The sequence below is a fragment of the Cucurbita pepo genome, chromosome 8 (assembly GCF_057944985.1).
Source record: "Cucurbita pepo subsp. pepo isolate OVF chromosome 8, ASM5794498v1, whole genome shotgun sequence".
NCBI lineage: Eukaryota > Viridiplantae > Streptophyta > Magnoliopsida > Cucurbitales > Cucurbitaceae > Cucurbita > Cucurbita pepo.
This window is the reverse complement of record NC_141805.1, coordinates 9,709,880-9,730,435: the sequence shown is the minus strand read 5'-3', so window position 1 is coordinate 9,730,435 and position 20,556 is coordinate 9,709,880. Positions and strand designations below refer to the sequence as shown.

At 38.6% G+C, this 20,556-nt stretch overlaps 4 protein-coding genes across 10 annotated transcripts; 2 read left to right on the top strand and 2 right to left on the bottom strand.

Annotated features, from left to right (window-relative positions):
- The first annotated feature begins 742 nt into the window (after window positions 1–742).
- On the top strand, window positions 743–4,467 carry LOC111800814 (RNA-binding (RRM/RBD/RNP motifs) family protein). The gene is made up of 6 exons (XM_023684669.2): window positions 743–1,707; window positions 1,821–1,879; window positions 2,324–2,393; window positions 2,495–2,620; window positions 2,720–2,848; window positions 3,758–4,467. Exons 1-6 carry the CDS (start codon window positions 865–867, stop codon window positions 4,322–4,324), a joined length of 1,794 nt encoding a protein of 597 aa, XP_023540437.2. The 5' UTR covers window positions 743–864; the 3' UTR covers window positions 4,325–4,467.
- A 1,321-nt stretch (window positions 4,468–5,788) lies between these two features.
- LOC111800839 (inositol-tetrakisphosphate 1-kinase 1) lies at window positions 5,789–7,872 on the top strand. 2 transcript variants are annotated; one of them, XM_023684715.2, is made up of 2 exons: window positions 5,789–7,267; window positions 7,583–7,872. In XM_023684715.2, the coding sequence occupies exon 1, from the start codon at window positions 6,014–6,016 to the stop codon at window positions 7,121–7,123; it is 1,110 nt and encodes a 369-aa protein (XP_023540483.2). In that variant the 5' UTR covers window positions 5,789–6,013; the 3' UTR covers window positions 7,124–7,267; window positions 7,583–7,872. The 2 variants fall into 2 exon arrangements, with proteins under 2 accessions (XP_023540483.2, XP_023540482.2); XM_023684714.2 differs by having other exon boundaries at window positions 5,789–7,424.
- A 649-nt stretch (window positions 7,873–8,521) lies between these two features.
- LOC111800861 (UDP-N-acetylglucosamine transferase subunit ALG14) lies at window positions 8,522–11,978 on the bottom strand. Of its 6 annotated transcripts, XM_087126053.1 has the most exons (6): window positions 11,812–11,971; window positions 11,549–11,610; window positions 11,283–11,449; window positions 11,064–11,206; window positions 9,221–9,323; window positions 8,522–9,100 (listed from the first exon to the last, which is right to left on the bottom strand). In XM_087126053.1, the coding sequence occupies exons 3-5, from the start codon at window positions 11,425–11,427 to the stop codon at window positions 9,279–9,281; spliced, it is 333 nt and encodes a 110-aa protein (XP_086982179.1). In that variant the 5' UTR covers window positions 11,428–11,449; window positions 11,549–11,610; window positions 11,812–11,971; the 3' UTR covers window positions 8,522–9,100; window positions 9,221–9,278. The 6 variants fall into 6 exon arrangements, 5 of the variants coding, with proteins under 5 accessions (XP_086982179.1, XP_086982177.1, XP_086982181.1 ...); XR_015422134.1 differs by adding an exon at window positions 9,642–9,734 and having other exon boundaries at window positions 11,283–11,978; XM_087126051.1 differs by having other exon boundaries at window positions 11,549–11,971.
- A 355-nt stretch (window positions 11,979–12,333) lies between these two features.
- Window positions 12,334–17,546, bottom strand: LOC111800793 (alpha,alpha-trehalose-phosphate synthase [UDP-forming] 5). Its single transcript, XM_023684645.2, has 4 exons — window positions 17,319–17,546; window positions 14,866–16,911; window positions 13,836–14,109; window positions 12,334–12,847 (listed from the first exon to the last, which is right to left on the bottom strand). The coding sequence occupies exons 2-4, from the start codon at window positions 16,857–16,859 to the stop codon at window positions 12,521–12,523; spliced, it is 2,595 nt and encodes an 864-aa protein (XP_023540413.1). The 5' UTR covers window positions 16,860–16,911; window positions 17,319–17,546; the 3' UTR covers window positions 12,334–12,520.
- Window positions 17,547–20,556: the final 3,010 nt, after the last annotated feature.

The following is a 20,556-nucleotide window of genomic DNA, read 5'->3' as shown; positions in this document are numbered from 1 at the left end:
TTTTACTAAACTTCTAAAATTTTTCTAATACTTTTTAAACTTAAAAAATAATAATAAATATTTGATTTTAATATCTCCTATTTTAAAAATACCTTTAAACATTTTTAAAACTTCCAAAAATAAATAGACTGATCCAACAATCACCGGGCTGAGAGTCCTCACAATCTAGACAGGATGCAATAATCGAAGATACAATAAATGACATTAGCATGGACCGACAGACGATATTGTAAGGGAGGTCTCACCCCTCACAGTCCAGACATGATGCAATTACTAAGAGCGACCAAATCGAAGATACAATAAATGACATCAGCATGCATAAAAGTACAGGTGCAGTGACAATACTGTAAGGGGAAGATACAATAAATGACATCAGCATGCATAAAAGCACAGGGTGGAGTGACCATATTGTAAAAGGGGAGGTTTTAGTGCACGAACTATAAAAGCACAGGGTGCAGTGACCATACTGTAAAAGGGGAGGTTTTAGTGCACGAACTATAGAGGTACGGTAGAAAAATAGCTCGACTCTTCTCCTCCCTTCACAATTATTTATTTATTTATTTATTTATTTATTATTATTATTTTGCTTATTTGTGTTTTTATTAAATGAATGATAACTTAAATTAAATTAATGGAGAGATTAAATGAATAAATTATTTTTTTATTAAAAAAATCACCCAAATAATAAAGTTATTTTATTAATTTATACAATAATAAAGAAAAGAAATATATATCATTCCCAATCCGACACGGAAGAAGACCTAGGGCTCCAAAATTCATCGTCTACAATGTCCATTGTTCGCCGCAATTACTTCAACCTGTAAATTCACAGAATCTGCAGAAAACCAGCCCAGAGGAAGAGTAATGGGGAAGAAGAAAACCAACGGCCCCAAAAGTTCCTCCGAAGAAGTCGCCATTGGTTCTGCTCCCTCCAGCGTTTTCGAGACTCTGTTCGGCAACGTTGGTGCTGAAAGTGATGGCGTTTCTATCTTCTCCACCGAGAATCCTTTTCGTAGGAAAGATACTAGTTCAACCCCTGTGGCGGCAGTTGCTGAAAAATCTCCCAGTGGCGGCGCTGATGGTCATACTATCGATGATGTAAAGAGTAGGAAGAAGAGCAAGGAGAAACGGGTTGGAATGGATTTGGATTCTGCTGAGAATGGTGTTAAAAGTTCGTCGGAAGTCAAGAAATCGAAGAGGAAGGACAAGTCTCGGGACCGGGAATTGGATAATGGAGTTATCGAGAAGGATGATGAAGAAAGGGGTTTTCAATCCCGAGGCGTAGTGAAGAAGAACAAAAGGAACGGTGCGGAAATCGGTTCTGAATTTAGCGGCGAATTGAAGATAGACGAACGAAGGAGTGACAGTAAACTCGGTGTGGATGTGAAGTTGACGAAAGAGAAGAAGAAGAGGAAGAGAGACGAACTGGAGAGAGAGTATGAAGCGAAGAAGTATGGTGCATCAGAAGTAGCTGAAGATGAAGTGGAAGGTTCAGGGGGCACTGTTGTTGGGAAGAAGAGGAAAGCGATGGACGATTTTTCTGAGATGTTGGTAACGAAGGAGGGATTTGATGATGAAAGCAAGCTTTTGAGAACTGTTTTTGTTGGGAATTTGCCATTGAAAGTGAAGAAAAAAGCTTTAGGCAAGGAGTTTAGCCAATTTGGAGAAATAGAATCTGTTAGGATCCGTTCTGTGCCACTTGCAAATGTAAGCATTGTTTTCTATTTGTTCATTATCTTGAATTTCTAGTTCGTGGGGTTTTGTTTTTCTCAATTTATCGATCTTCAAACTTAAGAATTTTGTACTTTTTCTCTGATCAGAGCAAAAAACCTAGGAAGGGAGCAATTCTTTCAAAGAAAGTCAATGAAGATGCGGACAGGTAATGATTTTATATCATAATGTGACGTAATTGAATTTGATAAATGTCGCTTAATGTTTCGATATTGAATCGTTGTTCACTTATAATCAAAATTAGAGAAAGGGATAGTGGTTTTAGGATGATCTTACTTGATCAGGGTTATACTATATGGTCGTCACTTCAGTTGGAAGCCTAAGCCAAGAAGGTACGAATGAAGTGACGGGCCCTTTTAGAGTTTGAGAGATAGGGTAGGGGGCGGCTTGATTGTGATAGTAATTTCGAGCATCTCTCCCCTTTTCTCTTAGCGTGCACAGTTTTGCTTGCATGCCGCTTTGACTCCTAGAGTTCTTTAAGAGATCATGATTTTAGGAAAGGTCCTTAGGAGAGAATTACTGGATATGGTTGCTTATTCTTATTTTAAGACATTATATACCGTTTTTAGTGATGAAAATGAATGATTTGCAGTTCTCATGCATATGTTGTTTTCAAAACGGAGGAATCAGCACAGGCTTCTCTGTCCCATAACATGGCTGTGGTATAGTTCTTACTCTCTTTTCTTCTTCTTCTTAGCTTTTCGAAGTCGAAACTTGTAGCTTTGGCTATTTCCATTCATGATCTTTATATATATGAATTTAGTTTGCAGGAAATCATATACGTGTTGATAGGGCATGCCCGCCTCGTAAAAAGTTGAAAGTAGGAAGTTCCCCAATCTATGATCCCAAGAGAACTGTTTTTGTGGGTAACCTTCCATTTGATGTAAAGGTAACCTTTTCTATACGCAAGTTTTCTTTCCTCTTCCCTTCCTTGATGCTAAGTTATGTAAAGTTGGTTTATGGTTGTTTTATACATCTACATTTTCAGGATGAAGAATTGTATCAACTATTTTGTGGAATCGAGAATGTGGGATCTAGTGTCGAAGCTGTTCGGGTCATCAGAGATCCTAATGTGAACATAGGGAAGGGTTTTGCGTATGTCTTCTTTAAAACGAAGGTACGATCGGCTTTTTTGATATTAATGTTCATTCATTTAGAGAGATCTGTAAGCTCATTGGTTTTCTCCCATTTTCTTCACTTTTTACTAAATGACGAGAAAACACTTTTTACTGTTTTGTTAGTTCAATTAGTTTGATTGATCTAATAATAATATATGGTTTAAATTACATGTTTGCGCACATACGAGTATGCTGTATAGGTGTATCGACATCGTGTGTGCGCACTTTCCTGTCTGTCTGGATCTAGTAGACGAGGTTGTAAATTCTGTTCTTTTGGTTGAGGAAGCTTGGTATTTTTATTATGCTTTTTTATAACCGGGTACCTGAGGCCTCGTCTCTTGCATCATGCTCATGGTGGATTCCGACTGGCTATGGGGAGGCTTCATCCACTTTACGTCCCCACTCTTTGCATCATGTTCATGAATCATGACTAACTTCCACTAGTATTAAGGATGCGATCCTACACTGGTTGGGGAGGAGAACGAAGCATTCCTTATAAGGGTGTGGAACATTTCCCTAATAGACGCGTTTTAAAACTGTGAGGCTGACAGTGATGTATAACGGGCCGAAGCAGACAATATTTGTTAGCAGTAGACTTGGGCTGCTACACTTCAAGTTCAGCTCAACAATGGCTTTGAGTTATTGAGCTCTAACCTTCAGATTTAGTTAAATTAAAACCTCGTTGGTATTTCTGATCATCTCGAACCCTGGCTACCGAAACACTTGGGTAGCAGTTAGTAAATACATAGGCAAAAGCTAGATATCTGTTAACTTATTTTTCTCTCTATCTTCCCTGATTGTTTTTGTCACCTCTAGTCTTGAAGACAACTGCATGTTTTCCCATTGGTTTACATCTTTATCTTTCAATTTCAATCTAAGAACAACGCATTGCTTCTATGTCTGTGCAGGAAGCAGCAAATTCAGTAATTAACAATCAAAAACTACAGTTGCGTGATCGAGCACTGAGGCTCTTTCATGCCAAACCAAACTTGACATCGACCCCGCTCAAGAAACGTAATAACCCATCTACTGAAGTCGATCGCTCAGCAAAGAAAAGGGCTGTGGATTCAGGTTTAAGGACACCAGACAGCAGCAAGAGGGCAACCCCAAAAGCTACGGTTGCATCCTACCAGGGCCTGCGTGCGAGCAAACCCGGCTCCCAGAAGAAGAACCAAGCGAAAGGCAGTGGCACGAAATGGACTAAATCGCATTCCAACAGTAAGGAGAAGCGAGTAGATCACAAGAGGAGAAGACCGGAGGATTTCCCGGAGAGGACGAGTGAAAGGAAGGGGAAAAGACCGGAGAAGATGAGTGAAAGGAAGGGGAAGAGACCAGCAGTTGCCAACCGAAAGGCTGTGGCAAATGCATCGAGAAATGGCGTTGCAGCACCGAAACAAGGCGGGGTTAAACGCAAGTCCGATAGCCGAACGCCAGAGAGCTCTCACAGAAACAAAAGAGTCAAAAGGTTTAGATAGATAGGAAACACAGGAAGGAAGAAGTTGATGGTGTGGAATGAACTGAATACTCTTTTAGCTTTCTTTGTATTCTTTTATGTGGTTTACCAACTCACTTTTGAATTAAGCAAAAGTTAATATTAATCAGGTTTTATATTATTATATGTTAAGAAAACATCAAATTAAAATAATAACATAAAAAATGGTTGGGAGGTCAGAAGAAGAGCCTTATATATACACATGTTGTGGACGTATTTTTTTCGAGCTAGTGATTTAGTCGTTGTAACAAGTCAAGCCCAGTGCCAAGAGATATTATCCGCTTTTGCCCGTTACGTATTGTCGTCAGCCTCACAGTTTTAAAACGTATATGTTAGGGAGAGGTTTCCACACACTTATAAAAATGCTTCGTAAATTGTAGGATCTCATAGAAAGTGTGCCGGTAACCATAAAGATGCTATGTTTGTTGCTTTCCATTTGAACTCTCCTTTGCACGCCTTCGCTCATCACTGATACTGAGTAAGGTATAATCCATTTGTTGTATTCTCTTGTCGATCATTGCAAGCCAATTCAAATCCCTTCATATATTCGTTAGTGTTCAAATACTTAGCTCTAAGTATAACACGACAAACATCGCTCCTTCCATATATAAGTCCAAGTCTAGTGATGAGGTTATACTCGCTCGGACTAAATAACATTTTTGTCTCAAAAGGTTCAAACGAATCACGTGCATCCTACTCTCATTCACTTCTCTATGAAGAATATATTGTGTTAATGGTCTATAGAACATTATGTTTGTTTCTAGAAGAGGACCAAAACATGTTTCTCTAAACATGGCTAATTGGGTCCGAGTCAATTTCTTCGTAAGAAAGTGATCATAGGTAGAGATGTTTGTAACCAACGACATTGTGATACCTACCTTATTTATGAATAAAAAATAACGTTAAACTGTGCAAATTAAAAAAAAAAAAAAAGAATTAAAACATATTCTTAAAAAAGAAAAAACGTCTTTTTTCTAGTCCAATCCCGACCAAGATCGAGATCGAGAAAAAAGACAAAACCCTAATCCTAGCTCCCGGTCACTTCCTACCCTTTTTTGTCTTTTTTCCAATTCTTCCCCTCTAACTAGATCAAGACCAAGAAAGAAGATGCTTATCGAGTAAGAAATCGAACAAAAATGATGTTAATCGAGCAAGGAATCGAACGAGAATAAAGTTGATTGAGCAAGAAATTGAATGAGAATAATGTCGATCGAGCAAGAAATCGAACGAGAATGATGTTGATCGAACAAGAAATTGAACGAGAATAACGTTGATCGAGCGAGAAATGGGTAGAGAGGGAAGAAGAATTTTGCCTATTCAATTTTGGACATACCTCCAAATTTAAATAAGAAAGGGTAAAGTCGTCTTTTCACATGCAAAAAAAAAAAAAAAAAAGAAAAAAGAAAAACTGGTTTCAAATCAAAATATTTGGAGGTTAATTTTTAAAATGACTCATTTGTTCTGTTTCAAAGCTTTTCAATTTTTCGTTTTCTTTCAAGAACCCTAGAAGAAACGAAACCCTAGTTCTTCAAAGGTTCCGAGAGCTTCCTCGGGGTTCAAATTTCGGTGTTCTGGTGAATGTGAATCTTGTTTATGCGAGTTCTTTGTTATTGTTTTGATGAGTGTCGTGCTTTTTGGTTCTAGTTCTTAGTGTAATTTTTGTAGTGTATCAATGGCGGAACGTAGGTTCTGTATAGGGTATGCTTTGGCTCCCAAGAAGCAACAGAGCTTCATCCAAGACTCATTAGTCAGCCTCGCGGCGTCTCGAGGGATTGATCTTGTTCGAATCGACACTGACCGGCCACTTCTTGATCAAGGGCCATTTGATTGCATTCTTCACAAGTATTACGGTGAGGATTGGAGGAAGCAGCTGGTTGCGTTTAGAGTAAAGAACCCCAATGCCTTGATTTTGGACTCACCGGACTCGATTGAGAGACTTCATAACCGGATTTCCATGCTTCAAGTGGTTTCCGAGTTGAAGATTGATAACGCCAATGAATCGTTTGGGATCCCCAAGCAGATTGTGATTTACGATAAGGAAACTTTGTTTGATCGGCAGGCTTGGGAGGGTTTGAAGTTCCCAGTCATTGCCAAGCCGTTGGTGGCTGATGGTAGTGCCAAATCTCACAAAATGGCGCTCGTTTTCAACCATGATTGTTTGAACAAGCTTAAGCCTCCGATAGTCTTGCAGGAGTTCGTAAATCATGGAGGGATTATCTTTAAGGTTTACGTTGTTGGGCAATATGTGAAATGTGTGAAGAGGAAATCTCTGCCTGATGAACCGGAAGCGAAATTGGGAAATGTAGAAGGATTGTTGTCATTTTCGCAGGTTTCGAATTTGACCCCTCGTGAGAAAATTAACGATAAGTTCTACAAGATGATGCAGCTTGACGATACAGAGATGCCACCGTTGAGTTTCGTCACTGACATTGCTAGAGGGTTGCGGCGCTCCCTGAACTTGAATCTTTTTAACTTCAACGTGATTCGGGACTCAAAAATTGGGACTCGGTATCTTATAATTGACATTAACTATTTCCCTGGGTATGCAAAAATGCCGGGTTATGAGAAGGTTTTGACGGATTTTTTCTGTGATTTAGCGCAGAACAAAGATCCAATGAAGAAGAATCCAGACACCAAGGAAGGTGAGCACAAGATTGGCTCTGATCAGCAACTGCCGGTGCAGACTGCTGACCAAGAAACTAGAAAGACCGCCATTGATGAGGATGATGGAGGTCAATCAGTTAACAGGGAAATGAAAGAAGAAACCCCTGTTCGAGATTGACCATTATTTTGGAAGCCCTTCATTCTCAAGCCTTTATGTTCTAGAGTTGCTTGAATTTGCTCAATTCATTTGGGTCGTTCTTTCTGGACTTGAAGTGAGTTCTACACATTTCTTTAGATATCCATTGGTACAGAAATGAAAAAGGTAAAATTGACTACTTTCCTTCATTTAGTTCTTAACCTCATGACGAAATTGAAGTGTGTCCAGGTTATCATGTATATTCCATCCTCTAAAGTTACCACTGGAGATAGTTCTTCAAACACCTTAGTGAGGTCTTATGGAGGTCAAATTGTATCTTGAGGTTTAATCTTTTCCTCTTTTTTAGGATGGTTCTAGCTCATAGATTTTGAATCTTTTTAGTGAATTCAATTAATGATTTTTTTCCCCAGAAAATTTCTAGTATCATTTTCTTTGTGTTTGGTGGTTTAGTGCTGTAATTTGAATGCTTTGGTGTCATAGGAAAATAAGAACATCCTCCCAACAAGTTGTTGAACCTGCTTTGAGATGATAGTCGTGTTCTGAATCCAAGAAACTTCCTTTTTATGATCTGCCAAGAAAATGATGAAAGAATTTTGTCTTTTTTATGAACTGTACATTCTGAATAATAGGTCCTGAGCCTGATTTCTTGGGAAATTCAGAAATATCATGGTTTCTGGTTAGAACTATTTTCTTTTTTTCTGTGTTCTATGATTATGCTGGGAAATGAGCTTGAGATAGACAGAATGAATCTAAATCATTAGTATTGTGTACTTTTGTGGACGTTCGGTTTCGGTTGAGAATCGCCATTTTTTCTTCGATGGAGGATTCTTGACAATCTGATATTTAAAATGGAAACTTTGGTTGTATTCTTTTTATCACGATGCACGACCATGGGTTATACCTCGACCCGTGTTCATATGATGTACATTTTGCAACATCGTCTAGCTTTTGACTGAGGGATATTTGTAAAAATAGTTTGAACGTTTGATTCTTTAGCCTCATTGAAACGTTTTGGACAACTGTACTAAAGAAGGGTTGAATAGGCATTTTATTTATTTTGATTTTTTTGGTGTGTTATTGGTGTTGCAGTTTATTTTTTTGTTTAAAACTATATTATAAAAATATATTCATTATTTAAAAGACTCCTAAATAATGAATAATTTATGAATAAAAACAACACACCAAAACTTTTATTAGAACCTATTATCATTTTTATTGATTTAAATAATTTATATATTTTAATATTTTTCAAAAAAAAAAAAAAAATCTACAGTATCAACAGAGATTCCCCAACTAATGAAATATTATAAGCTTTTCAAGTTCAATAACATGAGTTAACATTGAGATTTAAACCTTTTAACTTTGAGTCAATAATATATTATCTTAATCAGTTGGTTCAAGTTATCAATAAATCCAAGATGCAATGTACCAGCCAGCTTTATATGGTATGATATTGTCCACTTTGAGTACAAGCTCTCGTGACTTTGCTTTGAACTTCCCCAAAATACCTCATACCAATAGAGATAATATTCCTCACTTATAAACTTACGATCTTCCACTAAATTAACCAACGTGGGACTCACTCCCAATAATCCTCAACATTATAAATACAACTATTAGACAACACTCCAACACTCGGAAGAGTGATTTGCTATGCAGGTTGAAAAATCTATCTAAAACAGGGCAAAACTGCTGTCATGGCCCAGAAACTTTGATTTTTTTTCCCCTTCAAGCTACTTTTCAAAGCTGCATGACAAATTCAGACCAAATTTAAGCTGCAGGAACCATAAAATTCTCCTAACCTGTATGGTTTTTGATCATCAACTACATGAGACAACCAACGTAGTGAGAGTGGGATATTTTCTCTGCAGTTGTGGCCATTGCACAAAGAACTGATCAGCCATGTGTAACTTGTATAAAACGTACCCACTCAATGATAATCTCTTCACTCTTGCAATGCTTTCCACAAAAAATTGATGACCATCTAATCCCCACAACCTGCATTCAGATTCTAGTGTTCATTTATTCTCTACGATATTGTAAACTTGGAACTGGAAAATGCAAAAGAATGTTGTTCAATGCACTTTTTTGAACCTTGAATATGAATGCAATTGTTACCAGAGTGCGTTCAGTGTGGCAATCGAAGTTGTCCAAACAGAAGTGAAATATGATTGTCCTACTTCCCTAGGAAGTGTGCCATCTTGTCTACCTCAGCCCCAGTCTGCAACAAGCACCCATTTCACAAACAAATTTAATAGGAAAACTTGTAAACAAAGTGGGAGTGAGCAACTCTTATCATTTATTTGAATGAAACAGAATATCGGCTAGTTGAATGCAAGAACCCTCGTAGACGTTTTGGATATGCAAACCTCTAGTTCACAAGTGCTAAAACCTCCTAATCAAGTTGATTTCATTTGAAGTGATTGAAACTCTTGGGATTTTTATCTAACAACTTTATTGAAGAATAAGATAGATTGAAATATCCAAGAACCTCGAATCAATAAAAAATTATCCCAAGGGAAAATAAGATCACGATTACCTTGTTGATTGACTATCTCAAGGCAAGAAAACTTCTTTGAGATTCGAATCACTCCACAAGTAAGACTATTGATCAAGTCAAGCTTGAACGATTCTAAGCATTACAATTACAAAAAAAACTTAGCCCTTGGCTAGAAGAAAGCATAAATGTTCTTTTTACTATATTTTCAAGTCTACTTTACAAAAACAACATACATGGCTTTATATAGCCTCAAAAGAAAACCTTTAGCCTTCCCGGAGGCATTTCAAGAGTTGTAGCTTTCATACTTCATAACCATAATCAGCCACTATGTAAATGTAACTTTAAAATAAATAAAAAATCTTAAAATAAATTAATGAAACGTCGTAACTCTATATTATAATCCACCTAAAATTTGTAACCATCCAAGAATAAATTAATCTTGATTTTTCCTTAATGTGGCATATGGTAATTTGAACAACATTTTTGTCACATCTTTCTTGAAGTTCATTTTGCATGATTAAGATGACTAGGATCATATCAATATCCAACATATTATTTGAACTGGAATCTAGCTTAACTTGTGGCTATGGCAGTGAGAACGGCGATAAACATAATATTGTTGATAGCGACAACAACACAGTTGACTCTTGAGTTTTCGTGCATAGGAGTAACATTATGCAGGAAAACCAATGAATTAAAAGGAAACACAACAGTTTTTTTTAATAGGGAAGGAAATAATTCATTTCATTGATAAAATGAAATTACGTAAAAATAGACATTTCTATCTAGATGATTATTAAAAAAACTATTCCAATGAGCTTATAAGGGGGGATAAGCTATAATTACAAAAAGGGCACAATATCCACAACGTTACTCCTATGCACGAAAACTCAAGAGTCAACTGTATTGTTGTCGCTATCAACAATATTATGTTTATCGCCGTTCTCGCTGCGATAGCCACAAGTTAAGCTAGATTCCAGTTCAAATAATAGGTTGGATATTGATATGATCCAAATCATCTTAATCATGCAAAATGAACTTCAGACAAAAAATGTTGTCCAAATTACCCTATGCCAGCATAAAGGAAGACAGTGAGGACATTAAATCAAGATTTCATCAATCCAAGCTCTAGGGGTTGTTTCATGGGAGCTGATAAAAAGTGGAGATAGCTTACTATCTGAAGAAAACTACTAAGCTCAAGCTTGGATGCGACCCCTACTACAAATTCACAAAGTTCCTATAGAATCCATTACTAATCTTCTAAAAGTTCCTACAGGTCCAATTCGAACTCATGCAACAGAATCCCAATTGAATCCATTCAAGTTTGTGGACTGAATCTGCAAGAAACTTACGATTTTCCCCTAATTGAAAATAGGGGAACTCCACCCATAGGCCATACTATCCCCTCCCTCGTTTCCTGATTCAGAAAATAAGAGAAGTTTGAAGACCCTGATAACGCACCTTATGAGCCAGTTGATGTTCATATGTGCGAGCTTTTTGAAGACTCATGTCATCGGTAGCAGCAGCAGCAATGTAGAATCTTGGAGAAAACAAGTCCTTCTGCAGCACAGACAACACATTGAGCATTTCGGCCGTGTGACCCCCTACACTACATATGCAACGATCAGTGCAATTACATTCTTCAATCTAAAACTCAAATGGAATTGATGACTGTCTCACCTGAGCCTAAGACAATGAGGGTACTGACAGATCCCAAGCTTTTGTTTGGAAGGGCCCTACCGCTCCAATATAAAACATAAAGGACACGACTCAAAATCAAGCTGATACTGAGAATTACGATGCCAATAACAATACTTGAATCCATCAAGTTCGAAAACGCACAAACCCTGCAAAAAAATAATGATCATACAACAAATAGAATAGAGATCAAAAGAGGTCGCCCTGCCTCGGATTTCTCCTATGCTATAATCGAAATAAATGCTCACGGAGTCGATATTGGGATCTAGGGTTTTCAAGCGCCAACCGAAATTAAAATTCCATTACGAATCTGTGGAAGAAGATCATCAGCAAAAAAAAATCTCAGATTCTTGTAGTCATCGGTTGAAATTAAAAATCTCAGAACAGGAAGTCCATCGGAAACCAAAAGAAATCAGCACTGTCAAGCTTCCTCTTCGCGAGGGATACGAACCGAAATCAATGACAAAGAAAAGTGAACGAAGAGGAAGAAGAAGAATCGTTGACAGAATACCACAAACGGTGTTAGTTTTGGAGCAAAGTTCCGTGCAGCCGCCGGCCGGAATGGAGGATTGGACAACATTCAGATACGCGCCGCCGCAGCTCTCGGGGTCGCCGTAAAGAATAATCTATGCTATATTCAAATGAAAGTCTAAATTTAAAATTTTAGTAATTACTTCCAAATATTTTCTATCCCAACTTTTAAGGAATTAATAATTTATTTTTTAATTTTATATTTTTTAATTTTATTTCAAGTAGATATTGTCTTCTTTGAGCATTCTCTCGAGGTTTTAAAACGCAACCGTTAGGGAGATGTTTGAGCATCCACCCCCTTCACAGCCAACGTACTCGCTGGCACTCATTCTCCTCTCTAATCGACGTAAGATCTCACACTAAGCTCTTACAATCTCGATGGTAGGTCACTCCAGAAGGTAAGAGTTCGAGAGACAACTCGAGTTGGCTTTTGTATGGACAAGATATCTCGAGAATCAGTAAGAATGAAACTATAAAGTCAATCCGAGTATAACTTAGTAGATAAGACAACTCATGATTCAATAGCCACTTCAAAATTGTCGAACGAACTATGAACATCATGCAAGGAGCGGAGTCCGAGAAAAACCGGTATGAAGAGAAACAGATAAAATGCAGCCCTCAAACAACAATAACAGAGACTTTTGCACAGAGCTAACACCATATAGACAACAATAGGAAGGAGATTTCTATTACTTATTCTCTGCAATTACCACTCTATGAGGCGTCGTCTGTGCGGTGGCTCGAGCGGCATGCTCGGACGCATGGGTGAGACCTTGTAACATTCTCAAGATTTCGTGTGTGTCTTCCAAGTAATACTTAGCCTTGCTTGGTTTCTGCCCGACCGTGCAACCGAACACTTCAGCATTGGGAGGAAGGGTGGGTTTTGCACTCGTTATCACCTCGAACATATCCTCGTCCGACCTATCGTCTCCGATGCATAGAACGAAATCAGGAAGCATTCCCTTCTCCCTCATTGTTTGCAAGAGATATTCTGCTACAATACCCTTGTTTACACCCTGCCGTTTTGTTACAAAAGCCAGAAGAAACAAAACATCAAGCCTTGGAAGAAGCCCTTCTCATAGCTCATCGTATTCTAATAATTCGACCTTTCGATCGGTTTGAAAGACCATTTGCATTTGACTCGAGTTTTCAATCCTAGTAGTTATTAATTAACAAGAAAATCCGAGTCCTGTCATGAAACCTAACACGTAAAGCGAATTACAAGATTAAGATTGTTAATGTAACAGCCCAAGCTCACCGCTAGCAGATATTGTCCTCTTTGAGTTTTCTCTTTCGGGCTTTCCCTAAAAGTTTTTAAAACGCGTATGCTAGGGAGAGGTTTCCACACCCTTACAAAGGATGCTTCGTTCTCCTCCCCAACCGATGTAGGATCTCACAATTCACTCCCCCTTTAGGGTTCAACGTCCTTGTTGACACACCACCTTGTGTCCACTCCCTTCAGGGCTCAGCCTTCTCGCTAGCACATCATCCGGTGTCTAGCTCTGATACCATTTGTAACGGCCCAAACCCACCGCTATCAGATATTGTCCTCTTTGGGCTTCCCCTCAAGGTTTTTAAAATGCGTCGGCTAGGGAGAGGTTTCCACACCCTTACAAAGGATACTTCGTTCTCCTCCCCAACTGATGTAGGATCTCACAATCCACCCCCTTCGGAGCTCAAAGTCCTTGCTGACACACCATCTTGTGTCCACTCCCTTTAGGGCTCAGCCTTCTCGCTAGCACGTCATTCGGTGTCTAGCTCTGATATCATTTGTAACGGCCCAAGCCCACCGCTAGCAGATATTGTTCTCTTTGGGCTTCCCCTCAAGGTTCTTAAAATCCGTCTGCTAGGGAGAGGTTTCCACACCCTTACAAAGGATGCTTCGTTCTCCTTCCCAACTAATGTGGGATCTCACAGTTAACCTCTTTCACGGGTCATCACTAATCGTATGTGTCACTCCGGTTCAACAGAAAAAGTTTGATTCTTGAAGATAAAAAGACTAACCTGAGGTTTGACTTCTACAATGTGTTGGCCACTCTTGACAGAAACTGGCTCATTAGCAAGAACACTTTCAAGGTGATCTAAAAGTTCCTTAGCCTGGCACGATCCGAAATCAGGATCCGCGTAAAGGTAGTTCCAAACAAGAACGCTCTCTTTAGTTTCGATTGTAGAACCATCCGTCGTCTCGGTGTACAGTTGCATAACGGGTTCGGCAATCTGTTTCCAGTCGAAATCTGTCACACTTACAGATGTCTCCCAATCTGCAGCATGATTTGGCCTGAAACAAATGTCATCAAAATCACAAAGGCTGATAAGATTGCAGAATCATAGTTTTATAGAAATTGCAGAAAGGAAACATCGATGAACCGACACGTCTATGGCTAATTCAATGAAAACTAACTGCAATTATCCAATATATCTACGGTTGAGGATTGTTGGTGGAGAGTCCCACATCGGCTAATTAAGAGGTTGATCATGGGTTTATAAGTAAAGAATACATCTCCATTGGTATGAAATCTTTTCGAGAAACCAAAAACAAAGTCATGAGAGCTTATGCTCAAAGTCGACCATATCATACCATTGTGGAGATTCGCGGTTCCTATCATGGCATCAGAGTCATGCCCTTAAGAATCCTCAAATGTCGAACAAAAAATTGTGAGTCTCGAAGGTGTAGTCAAAAGTGACTCAAGAGTCAAACAAAGGGTATATTTTGTTCGAGCCTCGATTAAGGGGAGGTTGTTCGAGGGCTCCATAGGCCTCAGGGAAGGTTCTTTGGTATACTTTGTTCGAGGGGAGGATTGTTGTTGAGAGTCCCACATCGGCTAATTAAGGGGTTGATCGTGGGTTTATAAGTAAAGAATACATCTCCATTGGTATGAGGCCTCTACGGGAAACCAAAAGCAAATCCATGAGAGCTTATGCTCAAAGTGAATAATATCATATCATTGTGGAGATTCGTAACAATATCAATATCATAGCAGCATTCCGAAGCTATAGTATAACAAATTGGATTGAGCAATGTAGAATATAATACCTAAGGTAGAAACCATGTTCTGCAGCTAGTCCAAGCTTTTCGCACGGTGAAAACCATTCCGTCAGAGTTTTTCGGTCCTTTCCGCTAACAAGGAACACGACGTTCTTAGGATCTTTACACAAGTTATTCAAGATCCCAAGGGCTTCAGCAGTTGGATTCATGCTAATCGAGCCAGGAAGCATCATGATACCATCATAATCTAACAAGATCGCCCGGTGGCAGGTTCTCTTATAAACCGAAACAATATGATCAACTGAAAGCTTCCTGAAATTTGGATCCAGAGCGATCACTCGAAATCCTAAGCCAAAACCTATACCCCAACATCTCCTCATTGAATGGTCTCGACATGCCCTGCCCAGATCCAGCAAAAAGCTGCGCGCCCAGTACGCAACATCGTGTGTACTAACGTACCTATAATGTTTTTCATGTCGCAATTGCTTTTCCGCCTCAGGGATTACCAGGGCAGAATCCATTGCTTCGGTGACAGCTTCAATATTCCATGGGTTAACCCGAATAGCTCCGCTGAGGGACGGGGAACACCCAATAAACTCAGACAGCACTATCATGCTCTTCTTTGCAGTTGAAGGATTTAGCTCAAGAACATTGTCGAGCTTCTCGTTGCCTTGTCGACATATAATATACTCGTAAGGTATGAGATTCATCCCATCTCTCACTGCAGTGACCAAGCAGCACTCAGCAATCGAATAGTATGCAATTCGCTCGAAAAACTGCAAGGGAGTGTTAATCAAAACCACAGGCTCATATCCCGGCCTCCTGAATGTTGCATTAATCCTATTCACGGTCGCAGTAGTTTCAGCCACAACTTCCTGTACATCTTTCCCTCTACCTCGTGCAGGGTTCGCTATCTGTACTAACACAGCTTTACCCCATCTCTCGGGATGTTGTCGGAGCAATTGTTCAAATGCCAAAAGTTTCAGGCTGATCCCTTTAAATATGTCCATATCATCAACCCCAAGCAAAACCGTTTGACCTTTGAACCGATTTTGCAATTCTGCAACTTTCGAAACAGTCTCGGGGAGATTTAAAACATTTTGGAGCTGACCGATATGAATACCGACAGGAAGAATCTTAATACTCACAGTACGACCGTAGTATTCAAGCCCGATGTAACCTCGCTTAGATTGATAAGACAGACCAAGCATTCTACTGCAGCAAGATAAAAAGTGCCTAGCATAATCAAATGTATGGAAGCCAATAAGATCAGAGTTCAATAGTGCCCGAAGAAGTTCATCTCTAACGGGAAGCGTTCGATAAATCTCAGACGAAGGAAACGGACTGTGTAGGAAGAATCCGAGCTTCACCCTGTTAAACCTCTTCCTCAAAAATGTTGGCAAAACCATCAAATGATAATCATGAACCCAAACAAAGTCATCATCAGGGCTAATCACTTCCATAACTTTATCTGCAAATATCTTATTAACCGAAAGATAAGCTTGCCATAACGACCTATCAAATCGACCACCAAGATCAGGCGAAAGAGGAAGCATATAGTGAAACAATGGCCATAAATGTTGCTTACAGAATCCATGGTAAAATTTACTAAAAAGCTCGGGAGGGAGGAATGTCGGGACACATTTGAATCGGTCCAAAAGCGTTTGTGCAACCTCATCTTGCTCCCTTGGATCGACCTCCTCTCTTAAACAACCAATATAAATCACCTCCACATCTTCTCCAAGCCCATCTTTAAGCTGTAAAAGAAGTGAATCCTCATCCATACTAAACTCCCAATCTCCATTCTCATCTCGATGTGCCCGAATCGGGAGCTGATTCCCCACAATAATCATCCGGTCTTGCACGACCGATGAAGGGGCATCCGAGCCAATACTGTTGCAGCTATCATCATCAAGCTCAGACAAGACTCCAGCCACAGTGGCCACTCTAGGAAGCCTCTTTTTCTCTCGGCCAAGGCCAAAAGTTGGAGAACAACCACCAGAAGCAAGCTCTAACAAGTTAGAATAAGACCTCGAAACCATTATCAAATCTTCTAAAAACTTAACCCAAAAAGAAAACCAGGGTGCTTCAAAGCTACAACACAACAAAACAACCAGAACCAAAATAAGCCAACAGATTCAATCAACAACAAACCTTCATTACAGCTTTATGGGCAACAAAGATCTAGTCCAAAAACAACTAAAAAAACATCACAGAACAAATTTCCGGACATGATTAAATGATTTTGAGCTAAATTAGGAAACACCTCATCAGCTAAACCTGACACACAAAAAGTGAGCAATAAATGAATCATTACTACCTCTAACCTAAAATCTGAAATGGGTAGTGAAATTTATGGAGTGAAATTGATCCAAGATGCGAAACAAGTTCAAATGAGGCAAAAAAAAAATGTAGAACAGATGAAACAGAGATGAATTTGCAGAGGAAAGTGGAAGAAAAAGGTAAAGAAACTTTATAGTGAAGAAGTAGAGAAATCCCACCATTGAAAGGGGCGAGAGGAGATTCCTTGTCTCTTCGAATCGTTTGGTTTGAAGAACAATGGGGGTTTAAGCAACTTTTTTCTCTCTTTTTCCCACTTTCGGAGCTCAACAATGGAAGATTTTCGCTCTGAATTCCAATCTCTTTTTGCTTTTATTTCCCTTTGTTGATGCAGTGGAGAATTATCGATGGGTCTTGGTGCAACGAATTTGATTCCTCTTATGGAGGCTTTAGTGTAGGTTCTTATTTCTTACACGCCAGATACAGAAAAAAAAATACCCTCCAAAGCTTTCCCGACTATAGTTTGTTCTTACTCACATGTATTCTAAAATTTTGATGGGAGGTCATCCAATATAAAATTATTTTAAATAAAGTAGGCTCAAGTTTAGCGTTTCGATAATTGAGCCACTAGACAGTAAGTTCCACTCTGATAGACATCTTATTTCCGTATCACTTTGTATGTAACTTTAGCGTTTCTATAATTGAGTTATCAGAAAAGAAGATGTACCCTGTTCGACAATATCTCAAAGAGGACAATATCTCTGCTAGTAGGTAAGATTGGACAAGCAACCGATCAAAATCATCAATTTTTAGTATGCTATGTTGGATGAAAGTCCCGCATCAGCTAATTTAGAGAATGATCATGGTTTCTAATCTCGTATAAGGCCTTTTGGAGAAGCCCAAATCAAAGCCACGAGAGCTTATGCTCAAAGTGGACAATATTATACCATTGTGGAGAGTCGTGTGCATCTAATATGGTATCAGAGTCATGTCCTAAACTTAGACATCTAACATGGTATCAGAGTCATGCCCTAAACTTAGCCATCTAATATGATATCAGAGTCATACCCTAAACCTAACCATGGTATCAGAGTCATACCCTAAACTTAGCCAACTTAGCCATCTAACATCAGCCATGCTCTAAACTTAGCCAACTTAGCCATAGTATCAGAGTCATGCCCTAAACTTAGCCATCTAACATGGTATCAGAGTCATGCCCTAAACTCAGTCATCTAACGTGTAACAGAGTCATGCCCTAAATTTAGCCATCTAACATGGTATCAGAGTCATGCCCTAAACTCAGTCATCTAACGTGGTAACAGAGTCATGCCCTAAATTTAGCCATCTAACATGGTATCAGAGTCATGCCCTAAACTCAGTCATCTAACGTGGTAACAGAGTCATGCCCTAAATTTAGCCATCTAACATGGTATCAGAGTCATGCCCTAAACTTAGCCGTGGTATCGGTATCAGAGCCATGTCCTAAACTTAGCCATGGTATCAAAGTCATGCCCTAAACTTAGCCATCTCCATGTGATATTGGGATAATCCCGACAAAAGAAAATCGAGGGCGAAATATGTGAAAAATAATAAATATTAAACAAGAACATCAAAATTAATGTCAATTAATTAGCCAATAAGTTAATTATATTTAATAAATTAAAATGAATTATTAAATTCTTTGTCAACATCAATGCCCATGACTGCCCTATTTTTCTTCTTATTTTTAATTTAATTTAAGAGGGCAATTGATTACATGACATCATTAATTAATTTTTTAAAATAATTTGGAATGGGTTGGTGAAGTCATCATTATTTCAATGATGTATCACGGCATCTTATTATATAATTTTATAATATGATCTTTGTTGACAAATGTTTAAATATAGATGTAAGCAACACATAAAAATTAACATCTTTTTCCTACTCAAATATATTAGGTTGGTAGCCCGTCTCTCGAACTAAGTTAATATCTTCGTTGGATATAACACGAAACCCGTAAAACGTCATATTTAAGCTACGTGTTCACGTTACCGACTCCATTTCTCTAATTTCCGAGGTTTTTGAAAATTAGGGTTTTTAGTCAATCAACACAGACCGTCTTTAAAACTTGATTGTTGTATAATGAATGAAAAAGATGTGCTCCGTCTGAAATTCAATGGGCCTAGTATCACGGAGGTCTCTTAGTTAATGATAAAAAAAATGTTTAAGATTGTCACGTGTCGCTGTCCGAATATCATGTCTCTTCAAAATCATGCCCTTTTGTATCTTTATATTCTTTTGCTATCGTCTTTTTTCACTAAATTACAAAAATACCCCTGAAGCCGGAAGTCTATTTACCAGGATTTTTGGACTAAAAACATAAACTCTAACCCGTGTAGCAATTATCATAAGTTACAAATAATGCACTTGCTCTGAAAATAAAGCATTTTGACCCGATTTCATGGTTGGGATCGAAAAATGCAATCACATGCAACATGAAGCATGACATTCCTTTTTAGCGGAACCTAAAACCATGAGCATAGGTTCTAGTTTTTGTTTCTCGGGATGTGTACTTCTTTCATACCAAAAAAACCCACCATGCTCATATCAAGTTTGTAATCCTCGAGCCTTGTCGTGACCACGTTCACGTGTAACTGATATCACTTTCGTCCACCTCGACCCTATACTAAATGCTTTAATGCAAGCAAGGACCACAAAAGAGTTACATAAAAAAGGGACAATGAATATCATACACGATCATTCTATACCTTTCATTTCATACATATATATGAATCATACACATACATGAAAGTCTTACGAGAATAAAACATTAGTTTACATCGTTAATATTCCTTCCATAAACATTCTCAGACTGTTCAGAATTTGGTCGGTTAATTCAATCTATAAAATTTTCATTTATTAACTCAGAATTGGGGTGGGGTGAAGCTGATTCTGTGTTTGGAAATAGCGAGTGGTGTGTTATCCGCCCGGACAACAAGTCAAGGTAAGCTTCCCTCCCTCCTACCCGCTGATTGGCCACGTTACTGAGAACCTAGGAACAGCTGATTTTAAGCCACAACTATTTATTATAGTTGGCAAGGCTTCTTCGGGGACTAGCCCGCTTCCCATTACTCAACGAAGGCTTTCCATTGTCCAGTTCTTTCTGGAATGTGGGATCGTTTTAGATCGTACTCGAGCAGTCCACTCCCAACCTTCACTCGGTTAATTCAATTGATCGAGTTTTTTTAATTATTTTCTTTTTGTCCCTTTACTTTATGGTGAGCGTGCAATTATTAATTGTGGGGTATCCACTAAATTATTGAAGTGAAAACCTATAATACAATAAGTTGTAGAAACATCACATCACAACTTCAAAGCCCAAAAGAAAAAAAAAAAAGAAAAAAAAGTAAAACTATGTGTAGTGCTTTATGATGTTCTAATGACTAAAGCATTTTTTTGTTTTGTTTTTTTTTTTCT

Excerpts from the sequence above, each read along its gene's own strand:
- LOC111800814 (XM_023684669.2), top strand. The coding sequence starts at position 865 with ATGGGGAAGAAGAAAACCAACGGCCCCAAAAGTTCCTCCGAAGAAGTC. Across the intron at positions 1,880-2,323 it reads GTCAATGAAGATGCGGACAG|TTCTCATGCATATGTTGTTT; the intron begins GTAATGATTTTA and ends AATGATTTGCAG. Across the intron at positions 2,621-2,719 it reads ACCTTCCATTTGATGTAAAG|GATGAAGAATTGTATCAACT; the intron begins GTAACCTTTTCT and ends CTACATTTTCAG.
- LOC111800839 (XM_023684715.2), top strand. The coding sequence starts at position 6,014 with ATGGCGGAACGTAGGTTCTGTATAGGGTATGCTTTGGCTCCCAAGAAG.
- LOC111800861 (XM_087126052.1), bottom strand. The coding sequence starts at position 11,427 with ATGGATTCAAGTATTGTTATTGGCATCGTAATTCTCAGTATCAGCTTG. Across the intron at positions 11,207-11,282 it reads CCTCATTGTCTTAGGCTCAG|GGGGTCACACGGCCGAAATG; the intron begins GTGAGACAGTCA and ends TATGTAGTGTAG. Across the intron at positions 9,324-11,063 it reads AACATCAACTGGCTCATAAG|ACTGGGGCTGAGGTAGACAA; the intron begins GTGCGTTATCAG and ends TGCTTGTTGCAG.
- LOC111800793 (XM_023684645.2), bottom strand. The coding sequence starts at position 16,859 with ATGGTTTCGAGGTCTTATTCTAACTTGTTAGAGCTTGCTTCTGGTGGT. Across the intron at positions 14,110-14,865 it reads GAACATGGTTTCTACCTTAG|GCCAAATCATGCTGCAGATT; the intron begins GTATTATATTCT and ends CATTTGTTTCAG. Across the intron at positions 12,848-13,835 it reads TTGTAGAAGTCAAACCTCAG|GGTGTAAACAAGGGTATTGT; the intron begins GTTAGTCTTTTT and ends ACAAAACGGCAG.